At 50.4% G+C, this 17,384-nt stretch overlaps 1 protein-coding gene across 2 annotated transcripts in view; it reads right to left on the bottom strand.

The window, feature by feature from the left end:
• Positions 1-17,384, bottom strand: part of SLIT3 (slit guidance ligand 3) — a 591,804-nt gene that overhangs the window by 39,778 nt on the left and 534,642 nt on the right. For both annotated transcript variants that reach the window (XM_028102736.2, XM_028102735.2), the window contains exons 21-23: positions 10,947-11,015; positions 9,185-9,256; positions 8,485-8,556 (exon numbers count right to left, since the gene is read on the bottom strand). In XM_028102736.2, coding sequence (XP_027958537.1) covers positions 8,485-8,556; positions 9,185-9,256; positions 10,947-11,015 — 213 coding nt within the window. The remainder of the gene's footprint in view (positions 1-8,484; positions 8,557-9,184; positions 9,257-10,946; positions 11,016-17,384) is intronic.

Below are 17,384 nucleotides of genomic sequence, written 5' to 3'. Positions count from 1 at the left end.
TGGCCAAAGCTATTTACCTCTCTGTGCCTCGGTTTCCTATTGTAAAGTGGGAATGAAAGTAAACAGATTTGTCACAGAAGGTGGTTGTGGGTGCATTAATCCATAAAAAGTCAAGCATTTTCTGTGTGCTAAATGACCACCCATTATTCAGAGTTGTGAAAGGGTCTTGAAGAATGGCTGGTAGAGATCAATAAAGTAGTTCCCTTCATATTCACCTAGAGATTTTGAGCAGATTGAGAAATGTTTTTAATCCCAGCTCAGGTGATAGAGAGAGGGGGGCGCTCAGGTCCTGGGGCGATTCCATGGAGCCGGACACTCATCTGCATGGGGAAGGGTTTGGTGTCAGCCATGACGTATTTTTATCTGGTGCTCGCGTGCCTCCGGGTGTGTTTTCTGACAGCCTGTCCAAGGGGCCAGGCGACCTGCTTGGTATTAATCATACCTCTCTCCACCTTGTGGTGTAGGAGCTGGGAGCCATTCTTACTTGCGGAGTGGTGGCACATACCACACTTTTAATCAATGCCTGCAGAATAGGTCCATGAGAAAAACCAAATGCACACGGCTCCGGTGCTCAAGTAACAACACTAGTAAATCCACAATTCATGGATTATACCCTCCTTTGAAGGACTAATCATCAACCGCATACAAAAAGTCCCCACACCGATGACTCACTTCGGGTCTGGCCTGTGAAATGCGCAGACACTCAGAGGCTCCGTTAATGACTGCTGCGCGCGGTCCCCTGTGCTGTGACGGAGCCGGAGCCAAACAAAGGGTGATGAGAGTTGACTGGGGAAGTGTAAACAGGATCATAACTAATGAATATGCCCTTTTGTTTTTCTTTTAGCTGATGTTAGCCTGCCCTGGGTTTTGAGCTGAAATAAAGAGAGGAGCTTACTTACACTTAATACAGAACAGAGGCGTCTGACTGAGCGCTAGAGCTAACACACCGGCAGATTTCCAAGATCCATTCTCAGGGGCTCCGATTCCGTGGGTCTGGGGTGGGGGGGCGAGAGAGGCTGCATTTCTAACCAGCTCCCAGGTGATGCTCATGCTCTTGGTCCTCCGAGCCACATTGCGCTGCCCTAGGTTGTCACCTTCATCACCTCAAGCTCCTTCCCTTTCCCTCTCCCCGGGACAGCAGGAAGAAGCTAACCAGTTGTCCAAAGACTGTTGGAAGTAGCTTCTCACCTCCCGGGATAAGAAGGGGCTAGAAGCACTTCCTAACACTTATCAGTATCATTTAGTTTCGAACGCATGTGGTTATTTATGAATCACACCGGCTCCTGCCTGCTATTAGCTTGAATGACTTCATGGCTGCTTGCTGTTCGGCAAATGTGCCCAGCCCTGTTGTTAATCATTTCCGAATGAGGCCTGGGCCCCTGGAGAGGCACGAAGCCCTAATTTAAAAAACACCAAACGACCCAAAGGCAGCTTTCGCGCTGCAACTCCTGCAAGTCACACTCCCATTTATTATGAGCTGAGCTGCTGAGGTCTCCATAAACTGCAGAGTAACGGGGCTGTAATTTACTGGGACAGCGCTAAAGAAATCTGCCTACACCGCAGGTTCTTGCTCCCGGTTTGGCCCCCCAAAGAAAGACTCTTGCCTGTCCAGCCACCATCCTCAGGGTTGCCAGGGAAGTGGGACAAGTGTTTCTTCCCGGGAAGCACGATCCACCACCCCACCCCCTGCTTTTCCTCCCCTTTCCCTGACACCTCCTGGGGGCTGCAACTCTGAACTCAGAATGACTCTTCTTCAAGTGCCCAGACTCCTTTTTCCCTGCTGGCTCTTCGGAGGGGTTATGGTAAACTTGGGCATTTTGGGGTGCGGATGAGGGCATCACTTGGAGTAACACAAAAGCAGAACAATCTCGTGTCAGTTCTGGGTTGCCTGAACCTCGGGTCTCTAGACCCCCAGGTGCTCCTGGTATGTGTACGTGATACAGGTGCTCATGGTTCATGTCAAAGATGGCAGGGACGACCGTCATCCCGTATGTGGATGGGGGTGGGTGGGTGAATTCTCTTCTGAGCAGGCTGGGTCACTCTCAGGTGACCTGGGGGTTAAGGCCTGGATCAGACTGCCTGGGTGTGAGTCCCTATTCTGATCATCGCTGGCTGTGTGATTATCTGATTCAACGGACTTAATCTTTCTGTGCTTCTGTTTATCTCTAAAATGGAGGAATTCTTAGGATCCACTTGTAGTAGATATCTTTTTAGGGGCGTGGGTTGATTGGCATCAATCTCTTTTCGGTAACACTTCCTCCCTTTTCCATGGAGGAGTCACCCTTCTCCACCTCTTAGTCCAGCTGGTTTGGCCTCATGGGCAGAACTATGGCCCAGGTCAGCATCAGCCCAGAGTCACTGAGAGTGGTTTGAGGCTGAGTATGTGACCTAAGTGGACCAATGTGAGACACTTCTGGGGCTTTCTCTGGAACTATTAGGACATTAGGAGACCGTTTCACTCTGAGGAGCAGAAAGAAGCACATTTCTGACAGTACCATCGGAGCACCTGCATCCAGCTCTAGAACGTAACACCTACTACTGCCTTTTTCAGTTACCTGCACTGATAAATTCTCTTCCTGCTTACGGTGGTTTGAACTGATCTTCTCCTCCTTTAGCCAGGAAGGGATCTAACATACTGTTTCCTAAGCTAGTTGCAAAGATTGAAAGATACAATGCAAGCGGTTCAGATGGCGCAGGACTCGGTGCAGGGCCTGCCCGTGAGGCTGCAGTTATGGCTCCCATCGTCATGACTCCTTCCCCTCGAGGCTCCGGGATGTGTTTTGGGGTCAGTCCTCTCAAAACGTTCCCCTCCCACAGAGGAAGCCTGAAGCTATGCAGCCTATACGGTGCAAAGGCAGTAACGAGTCCCGTGACAGATTCCCAGGCAGGAGAAGAGACACACAGGATTTTGGCAGAGTGACCCTGGGCCCATCACCTTCTGGCCTGTGTCTCCTTCCACTACACTCTTTAGTTCTCATCAGAGGACTCGCTGGGCCGTGTCCCTCCAGTCCTCAAGGGAAGTCTGAAATGGGTGGCAAGGAAGAGAGAGAACCTCTGGCTGGGAAGGATGGACTGTGGTGGAAAGAGCACTGGGCTGGGAGCTGGGGCCCGGGTTCGCGCCCCGCTTCTGCTCCTGCCTTGTGGCTCGTCTGCAGCACTGCTTCCTGCTCTTGTGCCCAGAAGTCACACTCCCCCACATCTGTCGCTCCTCGGGGGTCCCCACGCACACGCCCTTCTTTCCGGGACTGTCTAGGGAATTTATGTTCTCCCTGCCTAGAATGTTCTCCACTCCCCTCACACGTAGGTAACTCCCACTGGCTTCTCAGACTCAGCCCTGGGAGTAGGGATTCAGAGAGCAAATGGTCTCGGGTTCAAATCCTAACTTTATTCTCTACTGGTTGTGTCGTTTTGGCAAAGTGACTCAACCTTGCTGAGCGTCTGTTTCCTGGTCTGGGGGATGGGGATGATAGTGGTACATTCTTCAGAGGGGTGGTATGAACAGTGGATACGATAATTAACTAAAGCACGTAGCCCAGTGTGTAGTACACAGACGAGGTTTGATAACTGCCAGTGGCGATTACGATTTTCCTCTCAAAAAGCCTTTTCAATGGATGGCCAAAACTGGGTCACGTGCCTCTCCCGTGTATTCCTGTGGCTCTCTCCCAGGTACCGCCATGTGTGGCAGGAGCTCATCTACTTGTCTGTTTCCTCTTCTAGACCGTGAGCTGAGGACAGGAACTGTGTTTCGTTATTTTCCTCTCTGGTGTTTAGCACAGCATTTAATACATAGTAGGTTATTTAGAAAAGGATGAATAAATAAATGTGGGCAAGTCACTAAGCCTTTCTGAATCTGTCTCCTTTATAAATGAGAGGTTTGGATAAGATAATTTATTTTTTTTATTTTTTTATTTTTTTTTATTTTTTTTTAAAGATTTATTTATTTATTTTGAGAAACTGAGAATGAGAGAGAGAGAGAGAGAGAGAGAGAGAGAGAGAGCGAGCGAGCACATGAGAGGGGGGAGGGTCAGAGGGAGAAGCAGACTCCCTGCCAAGCAGGGAGCCCGATGCGGGAACTCGATCCCGGGACTCCAGGATCATGACCTGAGCCAAAGGCAGTCGCTTAACCGACTGAGCCACCCAGGCACCCAATTTATTCTTTTTAAAGATTTTATTTATTTGAGGAGGGGGGAGAGAGAGAGAAAGTGAGCAGGGGGAAGGGCAGAGGGACAAGCAGACTCCCTGCTAGACTCCCTGCTGAGTGGGAGCCCGATGTGAGGCTCGATCCCAGGACCCTGAAATCATGACCCGAGCTTAAGTTGGACACTTAACCAACTGAGCCTCAGAATAATTTCTGAGACTCACTTCCCATTTCTAAAATTCAAAATTAGTTTTATTTTTTGGTAACACCAAAGGGCCACACCAGGACCAGGGTTTGGAGGTCATAAGGAATCACCTTTTGGCTCACCAGAATTGTCAAATGTTCAGTAGCCAGTCAAAAATGGAGTGGGGTTGGGGCACCTGGGTGGTTCAGTTGGTTAAGCATCTGCCTTGGGCTCAGGTCATGATCTCAGGGTCCTGGGATCGAGCCCTGAGTTGGGCTCCATGCTCTTTGGGGGAGCATGCTTCTCCCACTCCCTCTGTCTCTCCCCTGGCTCATGCTCTCTCACTCTCTCTCTCAAATAAATAAAGACAATCTTAAAAAAAAATGCAATGGGGTTGGCGCGCCTGGGTGGCACAGTCAGTTAAGCGTCTGACTCTTGATTTCGGCTCAGGTCATGATCTCAGGGTCTTGAGATCAAGCCCCGCATTGGGCTCTGCGCTGGGTGTGGAGTCTGCTTAAGATTCTCTCTTTCCCTGTGCCCCTCCCCCTGCTCTAAATAATAATAAATAAATAAATTAATTAATTTAATGGAGTGGGGTTATCTGGGAAGGGAGCAAGCTCCTGGTCTCTAAAGGTAATCAAGCAAAGGGCAATGGAGCCCTTTGCAGAGACGCTATAGGGAGGACCCATGCAATTGGTAGAGCAGGGATGAACAGCCCCGTGTGCATAAATAGCAAGCACCATCTTCCTCCAGGGACAAGGGGCTAAAAATACTGAGGATGATGAATGATAATCCCACTCCCTCCCTCATGAGCACACACTGAAACAGCCCTCCCAGAGCTAACTGATTCCAGGTGGCCCTCCTGCAGCTGGGGAGTGACAGTTGGGACCACACACACACACACACACACACACAAGGCATGTGGCTCAGTGTGGGGCAAAGATCAGGGAACATGCAGATCCCTGAAGAAGAACTAGAATGTCCATGAGAATGTTCTCTTTTAGTTATTTTTAGATTAGGAGCAAACTAGGAAAAGCAAATTTTCACCCCGTGTTTTGTACTCAGGGTTCCCTGACAACTCTGCTGTCTCAGGAATGTATTCATATCCACACACACACACACACACACACACACACACACACACACACACACTCACTCACTCTTAAATTGTCAGGTCTTTCTAGAATACTTTGTGGACTTCGTCTTGGCTAAACCCGATGCTTATTCTTTCCCCCACCCCAAACTGCCAGCAGCCACGGATCTGTTGTCATGTCTGAAATTCTCATCAAAGTAAGGAAAACTTTTGGAAATGAGAAAAGAAGACACAAATGCTCAAATGCAATTGTAGGTATTACAGCTCCTGACTTCACAAAAACCTACCTTTCCCCCCTAACCGTCTAAATTGTGAATATCCTACTATATTCATTCATCTTTAACTCTGCCTTCTTTTATGACAGGAACAACTTCACATTAGCAGTTAGCGATCAATGATTTTTTTTTTCATTTGTCTACGTTCCCTCAAAGTCCTTCTTTAGAGTTATAAATGTATGCAAGTTATAATTGTGACATTTATACCAATTAGGTTTACTTTTCCACATAAGGCTATGTGGTAAACACTTCCCCACACTGCTACCTCGTTTTCATCTTTACCTCTTTTAATAATTGCCCTTCATTGACTGCCTGTGTTATGCTTTTCCTTAAACATTTCCCCACTGTGGCGCTTGTAGGTACTATTTAAAATGTAGGTTAAAAATAACAGAGCAACCAAGATCCTAATGCAGAGAACCTTTCCCTCATATTGGATTATTCTTTAGCATAAATTCCTAGCTGTGCAATTACTGGGGAAAAGGATACAAATATCATAAAAGAAACGTCATCCATAAACATTTTTATTTTTCCTGAATTGGCCTTTATGCGGAAAATGGTTGCTCCCCACTGAGGTGGATGGTTGCAACGAGGGCCTCTAAGACCACTTATTATCTATGAGATCCCATGATTCTAAAACGATGATGCCATAAGCCTACTAATTCTTAATTCAAGATGCAAGCCGAAGCATGTGGTATGTTGCTATGCGTTCCCAATGAATGAATGAGAGCAGTCTGCAGTGGGACGGACGAGGTGCCTGGGGAGCAGGAAACCCCGATGATGTTCTTGCTGCCACCCTGGGAGACCAGACAAATGGACAGGCAAGCATTCTCAGTCTCCCTCCCTTTCCTTTGCTGGGTTGCCCCACCGGAACCACTCAAATTATAAACGTAGGCACATGGGTCCCATGAAAATTGGCAGGCCCCAGCTCCTGGCAGCAAACCCATGCGGAGAACTGGAAGACCAGGATGCGAGACAATCGGTTGGGATTGAGGGGGGATGGTGGGAAGTGGGAGGGGGCAGCAGGACCAGCCCTGGCCCCAGCCAATGAGAGGAGCCCGTCTCCCGCTGCGTTCAACTGGAAACAGGGAAATGGTTCTGCTGATGTTTCCATTCTCATACTCCCCCGAGAAGGTGGATAATAAATAAGGGACAATAACAGATTGCACACTGTCAGCGCGGGCACTTCTTTGCCCCGAGAGAATTGATTTTTAATAAGAGCACAGATGACATGTGGCGGGAGTTGTTGCTGACACCAGTGTTTTGTGGGCTTCAATAAATCACATCAACCTGGAGGCTCTGGAATGGACGGGCTCATTGGGTGCTGTTTGCTGATTGCTACTGGGTCCTGAGAAGGGTCCCAGGGCTCTGAGTCAGGAGGCTGGATGCTGCAGCCTTCTGACTGCTGGATTTGGGGCCAGTTACAACCTGGACCTTGGTTTTCCCATCTTTACAATGGGCACAATCCCCTCAATCTCATAGCGCTGTTGCAAAGGGTTATAGAGGGCAGTGGCCATGAAAAGTGGCATTTCTGTCCTCATGGGAATATCATTCAAAGGATCCTCCTTTGCCAACAAAATATGCAAGATGACAAGGCACAAAGATCAAGTGATAGATAATAGGGCCTAGGGATGGGGGTGGCCCAGAGAGGTGCCATTCCTGCTCTTGTAAGGTAATAACAAATGCCGGTAGTAGCAAGTGAATATTTATAAAGTGTTTGCCATGGGCCAGAGCTATGCTAAAGGCTGTCTGTACATCATCTCATTTAATCATCATAAAACCCTGTGAGGTAATTACCACCTGGATTTTACGGAAGACACACGGCTAGGGAGGGGCAGAGCCACGCTTGGAAAGTAGGTAGACTCATAGACTCTGTGGCCATCTTGTCCTTGCTAGGAACTCACCTGCCTCAGTGGGCTGCCCTCTACCCTGAGTAGGACAGGGCGAGGCAGGTGTCATATGGTGACAAGGTGGGGGGCAGGTATGGAGGCTGCAGAACCCCGTCTAAAGGGGCAGGTCTGCTCAGCTTTGCAAGAATATAGACGGGAGCCCTGGAATGGCCACATCTCTCCATTTTTTTTTTTTTTTAAGATTTTATTTATTTATTTGACAGAGAGAGAGAGAGACAGCGAGAGCAGGAACACAAGCAGGGGGAGAGGGAGAGGGAGAAGCAGGCTTCCCGCCGAGCTGGGAGCCCGAGGCGGGACTCGATCCCAGGACCCTGGGATCATGACCCGAGCCGAAGGCAGACGCTTAATGACTGAGCCCCCCAGGCGCCCCATCTCTCCATTTTCTAAGATTAGAAATTAGGATTTGTATGAGAAGCCTCCTGATGTTTAACTGTTAGCAACTTATCAAAACTTTGTTGTTTTGAAAAGATACTCTGTGAGCCAACTGACTCTACAGTGGCTAACTCATAGCTGTCTGTGAGCTGAACCAGGCGTCTGGGCTTCTAGTTTGTGACCTCTGATACACCCTGCAGAGGTTCACAGCGTTCACGCTGCCCCTCTAAAGCCAGAGGGACCAATAGCGGAGTGGTCCTCAGCACTGTGGCCACAAACCACACATTTGTGCTCTACTAGGGCGCAGAATACAACTGCCTATGCTAATCCTCACTAGGGAGGTGCTAGTGACCTCACTGTGCACAAGAAGCAGCAGGAGCTCAAGAGTGGCTTGTGATTTGTGCTGGCCCGCGGGAGCACCAGGCTGGGGAGGTATGGGGGTGGATAGGAGCACTCAGCACTGCATGCTGGACTTGGTTAAGCACAAGAGGGCTTCGGGGCTCTGGGGCACTCACAGCACTCGGAGAGACCGCAGCCCGTCGAAGGCGTGGACAGGGATGCACCGCAGCTGGTTGTAGCTCAGGATCCTGTGGAAGAAGACACAGGTGCGCTCTTGGCCATTCCTAGTCTCAGCTACTTACGGCCGTACTGTCCACTCTGCGGACCAGTCAAAGCAAATGGTTTCTTTATCTTCCTAATTTTAAGATATTGACAAAAAAACCCATCCCAACAATAAAGGGAAGAGAAACACCTTCCACCGCTCCAGAAAGTTCACTGGCTTTGTTTCCCCAGCTTCCTCTCGTGTTCCACGGCAGGCTGGCCTCCTAACCAGCTTTGCCATCACCTCTCTCTATTGTCAAATGGTCAGTGCTCACAGTGTGCCAAGCTGATGGGAAATAAATGGATCTGAGCAAAATATAATTGTGTAGGGAAACCCTCCACTGGGAAAGAAAATTCACAAATCACAGAAGGTATTCCAAAGAGGGCCTTCTTCAGAAGTAATTAGGTGTTAGTTCCTCTCTAACTGCCCAGACAGTAGAGTTCTGCCCTACTTTATTTGCCTTCTGATGATTAAGGTCTGCTCTACGTGGGGGCAGCCATAGCCCCGAGGATCACTAGAGCAGAGAACATAGGCCTGAAGGGGCAGGGAGAGAGGGTGGCCACATGCCACTGACAGCCAGACCCATGTTACACGCAGCACCCCACTGTACTCACAGGGTGGAGAGGTGAGACATGTTACTGAAGGTGTAGTTGGTCAGCACGCCAATGCTGTTGTTGCTCAGGTCACTAGGAAAAGTAAAATAGAAGGGCATACTTTACTGTTAGTTGCATCTGTAGGGGGTCATTCCCAACTTTCACACACTCGTGTATGCCTGCTGTCTGTCCGTCCGTCCATCCATCCATCCACTCACCTATCCACCCATTCATCCAATATTTTCATTCAAGATTTATTCAATCCCTCATTCAAGCGTTTGTTGTTCATCCATCCAACCATTCACCTAGTCAACCATTCAGTTACAAGTCTATCCTTCCATCTCATCCTCCCGGCAACACAGAACACATGAGATCTCTCCTTATTCTAGCGTCATTTCCCCCAGGTCAATCCTTTCTTCCACTGTTCCTCTTTCACTTCTGGCATTCATTTGTCCCATCTGATGAGAATCTCTCTTAGGAGGAATGACGTTGGTGGGGGTGTAGTGCTCTGCCAAATACAACCTCCAGCTTCTCTTCAGGGACAACTATCCCAAGCACTGGTGTTCAATAGTAGCTGCACATTAGAATCCCCTGGAGAGTGTTTATACCCTCCAAGGCCTGGGTCCCATGTCCAGATATTCTGGTTTATAAATCAGATATTCTGATTTAATTGCTTGAGGATGGTTTGGAGCATCAGTATTAAACAAACAAATTAATCAGCTGAGGGTGAGAACCATTGCTCTAGAGCAGTGGTTCTCGACTCAGGGCACATTTGCTTCCCCAGTGACATGTGGTAATGTCGGGAGACATTTTTGGTTGTCACTACTTGGGGAGGGACGCTACTGGCGTCTCATGGGTAGAGGCCCTGAGATGCTGCTGAACATCCCACAGTGTCCAGCACAGCCCCACAACCCAGAATGACCTGGCCCCAAATGCACACAGGGCTGAGGTGGAGAAATCTCACCTAGAGGCTGGTTTGGGGGATAGGTAGGAAGCCAGGCTGAATGAGGTGACAGGTGGCTTTCTTCCACCCTTCTTCAGTAGCCCCACTTTCCCAAGGGCAACAGTGATTCATTCTGAAAGAACTCTCCTTCTCCCCCTGTGGACTGGCTCCCTGCTCCCTGAGCAGCCAGGGTGATCTTCCAATGACCAGTCGCCCAAGGAATTATTTTGTACCCTTATGGTTCCCCTCCTGGCAAGGCAGTGAGGCTGTCAGGGGCAAAGCTCATGGACCATCTGGCTTCCTGGGCCCCACCCATGCCCCGCAGCCCTGCTCCTCATTTGGGAGTTTTTCCTGGATCTTGGCCGACTTGGAGCCGGTAGGAGCTACCACCTGAAGGAACCTCAATTTGAACCATCTACTTGGAACATTTTCTAGCCAACTAGAGGAGGAAGAAGAAATGCTCATTTAAGCTTCTGGCAAACCTCAGTGTGGCCACAGCTTACAAGAAACTGGAGACTGGGGAGTCTCAGGGTTTAATTGGGGCCCCAGAAAGTCAGAGGCTCCCCCACCTGTCCCTAAGCCAAGAAGTAAGGTGATGTGGATGGTCAGTGATGACAGGCTCTGGGTATTTCTGTGTGTAGTTCTCACTGGTAGGGCCTGGCACATCAGAATGGCTCACGCCTCCCAGCTGCCTCTCTGCTCCACCCTGGGAGAAAGCGCAGGAACACCATGGAGCCCACAGACCGTCCTCCCTTACCCTCCACATAGTTTCCTGAGCTCCCCCAGGAGAGAACATTACAAGCCCCCCACCCCCGCCCCCCGCCCTGCCCGGCTCCTTACATAAGTGTCAGGTGTCGGAGGGCGGACAGCTCCCTGGGCACGGCTGTTAAGTGGTTTCCTTCCAGGTACCTGAAACAGAAGTGCAGAGTGACGCCTGGTCAAGAGACACTGCATACGTGGTCATTTCTCAGAGACCTCTCCTCCAACTTTCTGGGCTAGGTAGGGCCTCTGTTTTGCTCTCTCAAAGCTCCTTTTCTCCCCTGCCCCCACCTCAAAGCACATACTACATTTGTCATTTAATATTGATTTGTGTGATTATTCAACGAATGACGCTTTTCCCCACTGGACCACTATCCTCCATGATGGCAGGGCTGTGCCTGAAACTGTCCAGTGTTGGACCCCCCAGAGTGTGTACAGAGCTGTCACACAGTAGGTGTCCCGTAAACATTTCCTGAATACATAAAGCACTCACTCTGTGCTCAGCCCTCACAGTACTCTCACATGGCAAGGATTCACACCTGAGGAAACAATTTCAGAGATGTTCAAACACTTGCCCAAGGTCATACAGCGAGTGGGTGTCTGAGCTAGGATTCGAACCCAGGTCCCTCTGACTACAGTCTTACCACAGTTCCTATGGCCTCTACTTAGCTACTGGAGGGCACAGGAGAGCTGAGCCACGATTCCTGTTAAGAACCCTAATTCAGGCTTGCGTATGTCCGATGTGCACCGGAAGCTGAGGAAAAAGGGCATGTTCCTGGAGCACTGTGCTGTGGTTCCCAGCAGGATGACTGCCTGTGGGTGGGGGGATGTACCAACAAATGGAGACTCCTGCTGGACAGGCAAAGGTTGAGCCTAGACCTGACTGGACTTCAAGGTCCTGCACTGACCTGCTCACCTAGGATGAGGCCACCTCCTCCAACACTCGAGTGTGCTTGAGGACAAGAGAAGGAAGTCTTGTTTTGATCATGAATTACAAAAGTGACGACTGCCCTCAAGAGGTGACATGGGCCAATTCATTCACTGCCATCCTTGCTGTAAACTCCTTCCCCCTGGGCTTCCTGTTGCTCTTGGGACAAAATGACAAAACCTTGAAGATGGCTTACAATGCCTGCTCTGGTCTCCTGGGCGAATCTCCCTTGACATAAGGCCCCTAGAGCTTCCTCTCGGAATGGTGTTGATGCCCACAGGTGCAGAGCCTGCCTTAAGCTCCAAGAGGGCAGACCCTCCATCTTTATCTGTAGCCCAGTGCTTCTCAAACTTTAACATAAGTCCACATCACCTGGGATCTTGCTAAAAGGCAGATTCTAATCTGGTAGGTCTGTGTTGGGTTGGAGAGTCTGCATTTCTAACAGGCTGTTGGGTGAGGGTGGGAAGTGCTGGTCTGCAGGCTGCGTTTAGAGTCCCAAGGTACTGGGACACCACCTGGCATCCAGCAGACCCACCACCGAATGGTTGAATGGGATGACATGGGTTAAAACAGGATAGGAGTGAGTTTGTCAATGACCAAATCAGGCTTAGCTTTAAGGACAAGTTGGAATGGGTGTTTCCTTAAATTAGGGCCAAGTGACTTTATTTCCAGGGCTGGCCTCTGGGAATCCTCATGGCTCAGAGCACTGGGCAGGACCCCATATGGTCTGAGGTTGTCATGGCATGTTGGATTGCTGTCCCTTTGGTCCAGAATCTTTTGTGGCCTACCTATTATGTGTCAAGAGCTATGCTACCCGAGAGGGGTAGATACAAAGATGAACCGGAGTCCCTTTCTGCCTTCAGGGAGCTTGATCATCTGGCCTAAAATTCAGCCACATACACTTAGAGCATGCCCTCAGGCAGAGGAGCTAAGAGAAATGTATTCACTGATGCATTCATTTGTTCAGGCAGAAATGTTTACTGGGCAACTGCAGTGTGCCAGGTAGTGTATATCCTGGTGAAGACAGGCGTGATGCCTACCTGCTGGCATTTAAAAATCTAATGTGAAGAGGAAGGGGGAGGGAGAGGGGAGGAGGAGAAGTTGGCGGGGGGAGAGAGAGAGAGGACATACACAGAAAGCGACATAAATTACAAACTGTGATGCGTGCTCTGAAGGAAAGGAACAAAGTTCTGGGATGGAGTCACAGCTGGGGCGGGGATGCTTGGGGTGGCAGGAGCAGGGGGGGAGGGACAGTCGGGCAAGAGTGAGACCTGTGGAGGGCCCTGAGCCTGGGTGTTGTTGAGGCAGAGAAAGAAGGCCGGGGAGGCCGGTCTGGTGGGCTAAGGGAGATGGGCAGATCACCCTGAAGCCTTGGAGGTGGGTTTATTCCAAGTGCAGTGAGTGACCACAGATGGGTGCAGGGGGCTGGTGTCGCAGGAGAACTTACCCTGCGTTCACCCTTCTGCTCTGCCCTGAAGGACCGGTGGCAGGGCATTCACATTTTGTGTGGACACTGGCCCTGTGGCTCAACAGTGGTGGCAAGGAGCAGGCGTGTGAAGAGCTTCCAGCCTTCTCTGCTGGGCAGGGAGGTTCTGTGCGCCTGGCGGGATTCTGGGGTCATGCTGGGCCACCTGCCCTCAGGGAGTGTTTTGGGGACAGTGTGGCATGGAGGGAGGGAGGGAGGGAGGGAGCTGGATGAATGAGCAGGGCTGGTGCGGAGGCACCGGGCCAGGGAGCGTCTCTGCTGGAGGGAGGCTAATTAACCACGAGGGAGCCACTTGAAGGGGTCTAGCCTCGGGCTGGCAGAGACGGCTCACCCTCTTCCATGCTGCTCATTCTCTCACTCTCGTTTGTTTACTACAACTACTTAGCAAACTTGAGGCATCTAAGATGAAACCCAGAATAAGATACCACAACCCCAAGTCTCCCTGCTGGGATGTTTACAGAAGGGCCCATGACAAGCACATCTGAAGCAAGTTACTTAACCTCACAGACAAGGAGACATAGTGACAAGGAAAATAACAACACAGAAACAACAGGTGCATAGTCTAGTACTATGGGATCCAGAGACTCTGGTCTGTTATCCAATCCTCTCGAGAGGATCTTGCTGGCTGTTTGGTCCATTTTGTTGACAAGAACACTGAGGCTCAGTGAGGGAGGAGTGAGTCCAGGAGCCAGGATCTAAACTCAGGTCTGCTGGGCTGCAAGGCCCAAGAAGTCAACCCCATGCTATTTCAGCTCTCCACCTACAGCTCCTTATTTTCGCCTTTGGCCATCTCTGTCCTGAGAGGATTCACTCTACCACAGAACTTACTCTCTCACCTCCCCTAGAACAGAAGCTGCATGCAGTAGGGATCTGGGCCACTTCTGTTTCCTGTTGCATCCCCAGAGCACAGTATAGGGCGTAGCGCACAGACGGACCTCAAATATTTGCTGAATGAATGAATGAACGAATGAAGAGAAGGGCTGTTTATAGGGCCCTGGATTAAAGAAATAAAACAAAACCAAACAGTGGTTTCAAAGAATGCCCTGTGCCTTGCCCATGTCCATCCCTAAGGCAGGCCATACTCTACAGATGATTGTAGATGATACAGATTTGCTGAACAGTTGAATGAACACATAAAATGACCACTGGAATTCAGGGAGGCCGACAGCATGCTCATCTGACACAGGGAGCTTCCGGGGGTGGGGGTGGGGCTGGAGGATGGGCAACGTGACACAGATGCTTCTGGAACCTCTGGGCCTGCCGTGACAGTTCCCCAGGTTCCAACCTGGCTTTGATCGGTGCTCTGCCGATGCTGACTGGACTGGCCTTGCTCCCTGCTTAAAATCCTTCCTTGGCTTCCACTGCTTGCTAGAGAAGGACTACCTGAATCCTGCCCAAATCCTTCCAAGCTGTCTGTAGCCCATCCTAGATCAGTCAGGGTTCTCTAGAGAAACAGACCAATTGGAGAGAGAGACATGCATGCACACATATAAATACATATATACAGAGGAAGAGAGAATTTGTTTTTTAAAATTTTTTAAAAAGATTTGAGAGAAAGAGAGAGAGAGGGAGCACACATGCATGCAGAGAGGGGCAGAGGGAGAGCATTCTCAAGCAGACTCCCCGCTGAATGTGGATACTGACATGGGGCTCAATCCCAGGACCCTGAGATCATGACTGGAGCCGAAACCGAGAGCTGGCTGCCCAACCGACTGAGCCACCCAGGCGCCCCAAGAGAGAATTTACTTTAAGGAAGGGACAGCAGATTGGAAACTCAAGTAGGACTTCTGTTAAGATCTTAAGGCAGAATTCCCCACTTCTACAGAAAACTCTAGTTTTTTTGTTTTTAAGGCCTTCTACTGATTATATGAGGCCTACATCCTCATTATTCTGAGTAATCTCCTTTACTTAACTGCATCCACAAAATACCTTCTGGGCAACACGTGGGCACCACAGCCCGGTCAAGTTGACCCATGAGATTCACCGTCCCAGGCCCTGCCTGCCTTTCCTGTTTACCCCACAGCAAACCTTCCCTTGGCCTCAGCCCCGCCCCCTGAATGCTCCATGCTCCTTTTGGGGGGCAGGTCTGGGAGCACGTGTGTCCCCCCTCCCTCCTCGCTAGTTCACTCCAACGGCTGCTCAGAGCTCAGCTGGAACACTGCCTCCCCAACATCATCCCCCACACCCACTGCGGACATGACAGGCTACTCAGTCCAAGCTCTCGGTGCAATTTCTTCCCAGGATCTCACCCCCCATGACGTCCACGTGTGAGTCTGTGATTAGTGGGGTGGAGCCGTGGCTGCTTCCTGCAGCATCCCAGGATGCTGGCTGGCAGCAGATGCTCAGGAAACGCCATCCGTGTGATGCAAACCCCAGTAGTCCCCAGGGAGAGCTGCGTGCAGCCTGGCAGGGCTGAGGGGGGCCTGTGTGGGAGCCGCTCTAAGGGCACTGTGTCCCTGGCAACCTGGTGTTGTGGCACAGAAGATGCGGAATCAAAAGGCTTCACTTCACAAATACAGAGGTGGCTGTGTGGGAAAGCTCTCTTTGTGCAAAGCCCTTCATGAAGACTCTGAACTCCAAAATTCCCTGTAGCCTGCAGCCCCGGACCCAGAGGGATGCTTTCAGGAGAGGGCATTCGTGTCCTGCCATCCTCAGAAGGATCAGAGCTTCTCCAGCGGGTAAACCTTTGTGTTGATCGGCATTTAAATGCTCTGTTTTAGCCCCAGCTCGCAGGAGGACCCGGCTGCCTCACATGAAAATCCACAAAGAGCTCTGTTGAAGGGATAACCCCCACTTCTGTTGGGAGCTTTGTGGCGCAGATAAGTGCCACATGCAGAGCTCTCGGACCCGCTGAATGGAGAAGGAGAAGGGCAGTTGCCTTCAGGAGCCCCCACTCATGGCCAGGGTTTCCAGCAGGGGCCTAGGATGATGTGGCTCTCGCTCAGGAGTCAGGCAGCCCAGGCTCACATCCTGGCTCCACGAGCTAATAGCTGTGTGACCTTGGGCAACTTACTTCACCTCTCTGAGCTTGCATTTCACTTGCAAAAGGGGGCTTATCATGATCACCATCTGGAAGTGATTATGAGGATTAAATGAGTCTCTGTGAAAGCCCCTGGAGCAGTGCTCAGCACAGTGGTTTTCAGTGTGTTTTGAATACACACACACACACACACACACACACACACTCACTCACTCTCTCTCCATCCAATAATACACATGAATATTGGAAAACAGATAATGATCCCCTTGCTGTCTATTCTCTATTCTTCTTCCAGAATAATATTTCTAAAATAAGAATCGCATCATGTCACTTTCCTGTTTAAAATTCTTCCTTGGCTCCCGCATTTCTCCTGGGATAAGGAGTCAGCCCTCACCATGGCCTACAGGAACTGCAGATCCTTCTTGAGTTTTCAGTACACACCAGTCTCTTTTCCATTCTATTTGCTCCATTACTGGTCTTCTGGTCTTCTAACTTTAAGATCTTTCCACATTTGGGTCTTCACAAAACATTTTCTTTCTTTCTACTGCTTTGCACGTCCTGCCCCCGCCCCCTTTTCCTGGGAAACACTATTCTCTGTCCTATCTGAAATGCCTGATTTCCTGATTAGCCTTCTTACATCCTAAGTTTCTGACATCAGGGGTCTTATCTGTCACATTTGCTGCTGTGTTCCCAGCTCCTGGGACATTATCTGGCACGATGAACTCAGTGAACACCTGAATGCGTGAGGAGGGCTTCTCTCCGCTTGTGGCCTGTGCTCCGGCCTCCCTCAGTCCCTCCCACAGATGGCCGTCACTGCCCGATAGCCTCGAAGTGTCCTTTACTGAAGCCATCTGCCGAGGGCTTCTCTGGGCCAAGGCCTGTGCCAGGACTCCTAAGTGCTGCTCTGCTCAGAGCCAGCTGCCCTCCAGCTGGCTGCAGGCAATTTCTGTCCCTTCCCCGGGCCAGAGAAAAGCAAGAATATAGTCAGCGCTAGGCACTTGCGCTCTAAAGTGCTCTGGGGAACCTGCCGAGCAGGGGTGGGGTGGGGAGGTGCCAATATGCAAAGAAAGCAGCAGCTGGTATTGCCAGACAGGGCACGGCTGTCAGGACGGGCCCAGCCGGAAC

This window comes from Eumetopias jubatus, unplaced genomic scaffold (assembly GCF_037043125.1).
Source record: "Eumetopias jubatus isolate StellerSeaLion01/CBP00866 unplaced genomic scaffold, mEumJub1_p1.0 scaffold_5, whole genome shotgun sequence".
Taxonomy (NCBI): domain Eukaryota; kingdom Metazoa; phylum Chordata; class Mammalia; order Carnivora; family Otariidae; genus Eumetopias; species Eumetopias jubatus.
Note: the sequence above shows the minus strand (reverse complement) of the source record. Positions and strands in the feature narration are given on the sequence as shown.